The 7,748-nt window shown below is 33.5% G+C and overlaps 1 protein-coding gene across 1 annotated transcript; it reads right to left on the minus strand.

Annotated features, from left to right (window-relative positions):
- Nucleotides 1-259: 259 nt before the first annotated feature.
- Nucleotides 260-4,966, minus strand: LOC129235155 (uncharacterized). Its single transcript, XM_054868846.1, has 3 exons — nt 4,811-4,966; nt 3,763-4,000; nt 260-1,649 (listed from the first exon to the last, which is right to left on the minus strand). The coding sequence occupies exons 1-3, from the start codon at nt 4,964-4,966 to the stop codon at nt 373-375; spliced, it is 1,671 nt and encodes a 556-aa protein (XP_054724821.1). The 3' UTR covers nt 260-372.
- Between the last annotated feature and the right edge of the window lie 2,782 nt (nt 4,967-7,748).

The following is a 7,748-nucleotide window of genomic DNA, read 5'->3' on the forward strand; positions in this document are numbered from 1 at the left end:
CATCACACTCAATTCATATAGAATGCTTTTTTTTTTCTGCCACTTAGGGAAAATGATAAAAAATATCAGTTTTCTGCTGCAGTGTCACTGTTGTTTTTTTTTTTTTTTTTTTTTTAAAGAAGAGCGTTTTTTCTTGTTTGTGATATTGGCGTTTCTACATCTTGATGCTGCGCAGTTTATGCAGAGCAATAGTCAGTATGGTAGAAATTAAAACACTGTCTCAAAGAAGACTATTTGTGAAAGCTAATAAATTCCATAGTCCTTTTATATTGATTTTAAATATTGCATATCAAGCCCTAAGTTTAAACAGGCAATGAGTCGTTTGATGCAGACCTGCAGCATCAGTTTCTCACTACCTATATTGCACATTCTTCACTGGTGTGACGTCATATGCCTCGTCAAGTGATGTCTTTCCCTGAAAGTCTCGTTGCAGATATTGCACCTCAGTTTTTCTTCTCGTTTTAATTTCTGCGGGTCTGTTTCCTTTTTGTGGTGAGACCTCATGTGGTAGACCAAATCACTGGTCATCCTGAAAGAAGCGTTGCATTTTGCGCACCAGTTTTGTGTTGGAAAAGACAGGGCAGCCAATGAAGGAGGTAAAAACGGTAATAAGGGAGTAGGAAACCCTTTATTTCCATTAAAGTTTTCTAGTGCTTGAGGTTTTGGAGCGTAATGTAATCCAGCAGCGGAGAGAGTTGACATCCTAGCTCCGTTCGGTGACATCAAGGAATTTAACTCATAACTACTGTCTGGCAAATTTGGCATCTTCCTCATCAATTTACATTCCTCAACCATTTTCAGTTGATGGTGGATATTACTGGTTGTACTTGTTATTGAAGTAGCAAGTTTTACACTAGGAGCAAAAGCACTGGTCATGTGAACGTCCAATGACGGGACACCCATAGCAGAGTGCTGCAATCCTGCTGTTTCACTTTGAGAAAATGTGACGCCAACACAAGGAGGGCTTCTAGTTGCTGGTGGCATGTAATGAAATGAAGAAAAATTATTGTGATTAGTTTGGAAGAGCAAGTCCCTAGGATCTAGTGTTCTTGGAAATAGCGTTGAAACAGAGCCAATGTTTGAATGGAATGAAATACTCGATTTATCTACTTTTTTAAACGCACTGGTACTGTTCTGTTCTGTTACGTTTGCATCAGTGCTGGAACACAAAAGCGATGAATATACAGAACCGGTATTTGACGACAACTTGAAATTGTGGTTTTGAGACTTGTTGGAGCTCAAAATTTTCGCATCAAGCGATTTTGTACCTTCATTACATTTTAACTCCGTAGCAAATTTTGGTTTCTTTGTTGGAGAAGAATCATCGTCACTATGTTCTGACTTTTTCTTTCTTTTCCCAACCACATCAATTTGACTTTCAGGAATGAAGTCCGATTGCCTTGATACTTCATTAGATGAACTAGGCGGCGTCTCAGGACAGTTGTCGTCGTTGCCACGATCAACATTCATATCAGTAAGAGTAGCTATGTCGAAGTTCTTGACTCGTCCACCATTTTTCCTTCGGAAAGGGTTTGGAACCATGCCGATGCCTTGATCCTTCCTACGGCAGCGATACATTAAATGGGCTACAACTGGAAATGGATTTTCAAATTGTTCTTGGCACAGCATGCATTCGTACCTTTTCTCACCTGGAACAGAATAAAAAATTACAATTACAATGCATATTCTTACATTCATTGAGATATTCAAGAAATACAATTTGAAAAAATACAGTAACTTTTATTTCAGAATTTATAACATTTGTATGGTTCGATGAATGATTTCTACTACACCTCTATTTTTCACTGAACCTGTTAAAATTTTAGCCATTCAGTATTTGTATTCATTTAAAGTAATAAAATTTAAAGAGTATTCTATTTATTATAAGAAGTCTGGGGTAGTAAAGTCGAAGTTAATAGGGAGAAAACTCGATTTGTTATTAAAAGTACACTCTGTGACGTACCATCACTTGAATGAAATTTTTTAAAATTGTTTCAACCTTTTGCTGATAGGATTATTAATTTTTATATAGTACGTGTAGAGCCTAATACACCGAGTTTATTTTTTTTAATTATCAACTAGGAATTTCTGTACATACATAGAATGGTTTTAGTCTCAAAAAATTATAGATAGATTATGCTTTTTATATTTTCATAAGTAATATTGCTGCTAGCACATGAAAATCATTGTTCTGAAGCTGGAGGTGTATGAACACAGTGCTTGTGTATTAGCTCCAGCAATGTCACGAACCAAAAAAGCTTTAAATGTATGCAGAAAAGATATGGTTCAAATAAAAAAAGAAACATTTTGAATCAATTCGAATTATTTTACGACTATTAGTATACAGTACTATTAGTAGTACAGGGACAGATAGTCAAAAAATCAAACGAAACTAAAATGTTTCACGCCATCTAAAACTCGGTCTTTCTTTGAATTTCTTAACTTACTTTATGTATGGGATGCTGCAATTGTTTAGAAAACTATATCACTAATGATTCCTTTAAAAAATGTCTTTCAGTCACATGCTCAAACATGGCTACAAACCATGTTGTAAGCATTTTACTGCTACCTCATGAAAATGCTAGTGTAAAATATGCTGTACGTTATTATTGTAGATAAACTGATTAGAGTTGCTTTTAAAAAACAATATGAAGCATTTCTACTAGCTTTAGAAACTTAAAATACATTAGTATCTTTCATATCCTTTAGCGCATAGAACTGACATGACTGAATAAATAAGCTATTTTTCGGATGTTTTACAAAATAGTCGACACATGCTTAACATTTGTATCACAGACAAACATACATGTGCACAAGCAAACTTGAACATGTGTAGGATAACTGGCTCAAAGCTACTCGTGCAAACATCGTGCTTGTGATATTGGGCTGCAAATGCTCAATCATACCAATGATAAACAAATACGCTTGTACAAACTAACTTGAGCGTGTGTAGCATAATTATGCACAAGAACTTGCTGGCGAAAGTATCGTGATTTTATAAAATTTTCCTGCACGTGGTCAAGTTTGCCTTCAAAAGCGTGCTCGTGCAAATATACTTTAGCGTGTGTTACTACCTTGAATAACATATGATTTAACAATTACTGTTGACTTTTTTGAAACTGATATTGCCTAATTTGTGTAAGTGTTTAGATGTTTGAAATTGTTCCCTCAACGCTCATTAATTAACAGGCTTCGGATAATTTTTCTTTTAAGAAAGAAAAGAAAGGAAATAAAACAGGAATTTTTCCTTGACTTATATTACAAGTTTATTTCATACTATTAGTACAAGTTTATTTTACAAACTTATATTTACAAGTTTATGACATATCAGACATTATCTGTCATAATAACTGGTGTGTTGTAACAATTTGAGGTAATAGTCTCAGTTTTACCAGTTGGTGGAAAAGAAAGCTTTAATTTTAAGATTTGTTTCTTCACATAATTAATTTTTACTATTTATCAAGCTCATAAAAAAGTGAAAGCATTTCACTATATTACCAGTCAAGAAACGAAATTGATCTTTGATTGCATTTGAAATTTGATTTGAATCGCAGTTCAATGTGACTGAAACTTCATGCTGAGGGATAAAAAAATCGCATATGGAGAAGTTTATTGATTTCTACTAACAACCCCTCACTAATCGGTTTCTTTTTGCATCAATAAAAACAAGAAAAATGGTGTATAGAACAATTGTCACTTTAGAAGAAAAAAATCGCAGTTGCTTTTATTCAGGAATAAAAGATATGGCTTTAAAAATTTTACCTTCAAACACATTCGGGGGGATCATTGGTAGCTTTAAAATTTCTGCTAAGTCCTGCCCAAACCAGGCTTTTAATTCCTCTCCTGAAACTACGTCTTTAAGAGCTCTGAAGTACAGCTGCCCACTTTTCACGACCACTTCCAACGTCTGCTCTTCTGGATTCCTTGCTGGCAGAATATGAGACAACCAAGAAGGAACTTTTGATGAATTCTTGCCGTTAGTTTGCTCTTTCAAAGAAACCTGTAAACAAAAGGTTTGTTTTAAATTCAGTAATCATATGTAATTCCACTATAACCATTTTATATTTAAAAACACTAGCTGTGTTTCTCAGTTTCGGGTTGCTGATTCACATGACACAGTTGGAACTTAGTCTATAAAAATCTAACTACTCACCCGACCAATATACAAAGATAAAAATTAAATTCCTTAATAAACATACAAAATAAAAGTTCCACAAAATTTTTTAAAGTAAATACTTGAATTTTAACGTAGTGTCTCGTCCCGGATAAACAGGTAGAAGATTTTTTTTCTCCAATTTTCGTGTTTTATTTTAATTTTTTCTCAACGGAGTAGCGACAGCTTGTAGCCGTTACACATTTAGCACCGCTAAGGGGTCAAGTGTGTTTTAAGGACTTCATAGACACGAGTAACATATAGTGAAGATACAACTGAAAATCATAATTACAATAAATTCCAGTATTACGTTAAAAAGAAGTTTCAATTATTTTAAAAGTTCAAGCTTTATAATTTTATAATCCTTTTTATAAAACAAAACTAAAAAGGTATATTCGTAAGCACATGTAGTTGGTTATGCTTGGCAGGGGAATATTATATCAATTGTTTCAGTGAACACCGAAACGTGAATGTCAATCTCTCCTGGAAACATTTCAAGAAAAAACTCGACTCTTGACGCTTGAAGTAAACACGGTAGTTCCCAAAATCTTTTGTCCGTTCAAGTCACATAGTCTGATATCTCACATTTACATTTCAGCTTGTTATCGCTTTAAAACAAATAAATGATCGTTGTCCAATTAGAAACCGACTACATACCTTTAATATTTGTTTAGAATGAGGAATTTTATCAACGCATCTCCAAGTAAGAACTGCAAGAGAATCAGGAGCACCGGATGTCAAAGTCAGAGGTCCAAGGAGTGTACCACACGTGATCAATTCCTGCGTGATTACCGAAACATACGTCTCGTTCATACTTCATACGTCTGGAAAAAAGCAGAAAAAGTAGATTAGTTAAAACATTACCTTTACTATTCAAGATCAAAATAATTTTAAATGATAAGGGCTTCATATTAAAAAGTACATAACTATTAAATTGCAAAAGAAGTGGTTTTGCCTGTTGCTAGTCGGTCATTACAACACTAAAAAAATTCCAAAATATTACTGAGTATTTTTGTGTAACTTTTCGGAATTTTATTGGGTTTTCGTCCACTTCCTGGCAAAATAAAGTATCATGGTCAAAAAGTTTCTTAAATTGCAACAAGTTGCACGAGTTAAGACATCTCACAGTTGTGAAAAATATTTTTAGCTCCGAGTTTAAAGATTAACTGAGCGTATTTATAAAGTGTAGACGCTTCAGTTCAATTACGGTCTGTCCAGACTGATAAAGCTCCCTAAGGGAGCAAATAAGTCTATGTACTACATAGCTTAGCAAGAATTGCAGGCGAGTAAAATTCTTGACACTTACTTGCAGTTTTGTCTTAGCTTTGTCTATGCTTGCAATACTGCTTTTGTAACTTTCTTGATAAATCAGGAAAGTGCAAAGCTAATCTTTTAAACCTACCTAAGTTTATTCTACAGTTCCAGAAACACGATTGGCTATAAACGGATTTTTTTCTGAATTTTTCAGGAGGTTTCCATGGTAATTTCAGGCAGGTTACTGAACTTTAGCGTAAAACGTTCCTGGTTTTTGCAAGATGTTACTGGCAAATATTAGGCTTTTCAGCAGCCCATTATTTTCCAAGAACGTTTCTGAATAATTTTTACATTGAAATGTACCAATACACATGTATAGTTTATGACATATTTACGTTGGATTTACTCAAGGGTTACATTCTTCCCCTAAAACTAAATATTTTTCTCGCTCTATTATTATGAAATTTATGCATATTCTTACGGTTCTTCCGGTTTCAAAATTATGATCCTTAGTTGAATTTATTTAGAGCAGTAGGTGACATCATTTAATTATAAAATTAATTGTAGCGCGATATATTAAAAAGGAAATCTTTGGATTGCTCACTTTATTTTCTACCTTTATGATATAAAGCTGAAAATAATGTTTTGTGTTATTCAGTCACAAATTAAATTTTGTTACACGTTAAAAACAAATCCAAACTTGCCGACGGGGCACGTTTACGCATTTTCATCGGGGCACATTTACGCACGTTCTTACTGTGTCTTACCACTCTGTCCTTCTTATAAACGGGTCCCGGACACTTTTTTCGCTCTGCACTGTCTCAAACCTTTAGTATTTTCAGGTTATTTAGTTTTGAAAATCACCAGTAATTTTTAATTAAGTAACAAATTCGTATCGTATAGCTTACAATCATATGATGTTGTCTTCAGCATCCTTTTCAGCTTTAATTTTATACACTATTCAGCCAGTAATACATTTTCCTTATTTTAAAGATGGTAAGACATTACGTTCAAAACACTAACAAAACCACGTTAGACGCCAAAATAATGAAAAGGTTTACCATTATTTTGACATCGAACTTAGTGGGGATAATCAAAGTATTTCTCCCACTAGGCCTTCCACATCGTCACATATGGACTACTCCAACTGAGTACATTTGAAAAAATAGGACCAAAGCTTAGGAATCAGGAAAGGATTGTGAGCATCCTCTTTTTTTTCCTAACTGATACTCCAAATAAAAAAGCCCTCAGACAAAAACAGTTACAAGCTACAAAGAAAAGAACAAAATGGGCAGAACCGAAAAAAAAGGATAAATTATTTTAAAATTTATAAGTTTCTATTGAAGCAGAAATAGAAGACATCAAAGAAAAAAGTATGAAACCTGCGACAGGGAAACAGTTACCGCACACTGTAAAAAGGAAATTAATGAACGATTCTGTTTATGTAGAAAATTGTGCTTGCATCTATTGTTTGAAAGCACACAACTAATCGAAAAAAAAGGACAAGACAGGGTTCAATGTCTTAGATGTTAAAATGCAGTCCCGTGACAAGTATGCGAAAAGGAATACTTTTTTTTTGTTAGATAATTCTAACAGTGATGAAGAAGATGACTAAATAGTTTCTGTTTTTTATTAGCAATAAGCACTATGATTTTAGTTTAGCCTATAAAATGTTCTTTAATTCATTATTTGTGATTTTCTTATTCTCAAAGTACTTCAAGAGAAATAAAACATTTAAATTTGGTTAAATATCTATATCACTTGGTATCATTTTTATTATGCGTAAACGTGCCCCACTCGATGCGTAAACTTGCCCCGTGTTCGGAGCAAGTATACGCAACCGACTTGAACTCAAAAAACATTTTTTTACGGTTAAAAAAACAAGCTGAGCAACAACTGAACATAGAAGTTTTTACTTCATTAACTGTTTTATAAAATCGTAATGTCTAAAATTTCTTAAGTTCAAACATAAAAATTAGAAAATTTATTGAAAAAAATCCTCGTAAATGTGCCCCGGTCTAACCCACGGCATTTACCGACTCTCCCCTATTCATTAATGTAAAATTGTTCATGTATACACAGTAGATTCATGAAGCGTATCTATTTTTTTGTGCATATAGCTATCCAGCCGTCTTTCAATAAAAAGTTATTTATTTATTAAATAATGCATTTATACTGAAATAAATGTATTTTCTTTAATGTATACACTAAAATGACAAAACAATAAGAAGACTTCATTGTTAACCTTCTTCGGGTTTAACTCAAAAAACGCAGAGGTTTTCTAGGTTAAGTCATTCTCCGCCTGTCTCATATTCCTAAAAACATTCTTACCTAACCATTA

Source organism: Uloborus diversus, chromosome 2 (genome assembly GCF_026930045.1).
Source record: "Uloborus diversus isolate 005 chromosome 2, Udiv.v.3.1, whole genome shotgun sequence".
Taxonomy (NCBI): domain Eukaryota; kingdom Metazoa; phylum Arthropoda; class Arachnida; order Araneae; family Uloboridae; genus Uloborus; species Uloborus diversus.

What these genes read in the sequence shown, in the direction of transcription:
- LOC129235155 (XM_054868846.1), bottom strand. Translation starts at nt 4,966, where the DNA reads ATGAACGAGACGTATGTTTCGGTAATCACGCAGGAATTGATCACGTGT. An exon ending in ATTCTAAACAAATATTAAAG is followed by an intron (nt 4,001 to 4,810) that starts GTATGTAGTCGG and finishes TTTTGTTTACAG; the next exon opens with GTTTCTTTGAAAGAGCAAAC. An exon ending in CCCCCCGAATGTGTTTGAAG is followed by an intron (nt 1,650 to 3,762) that starts GTAAAATTTTTA and finishes ATTCTGTTCCAG; the next exon opens with GTGAGAAAAGGTACGAATGC.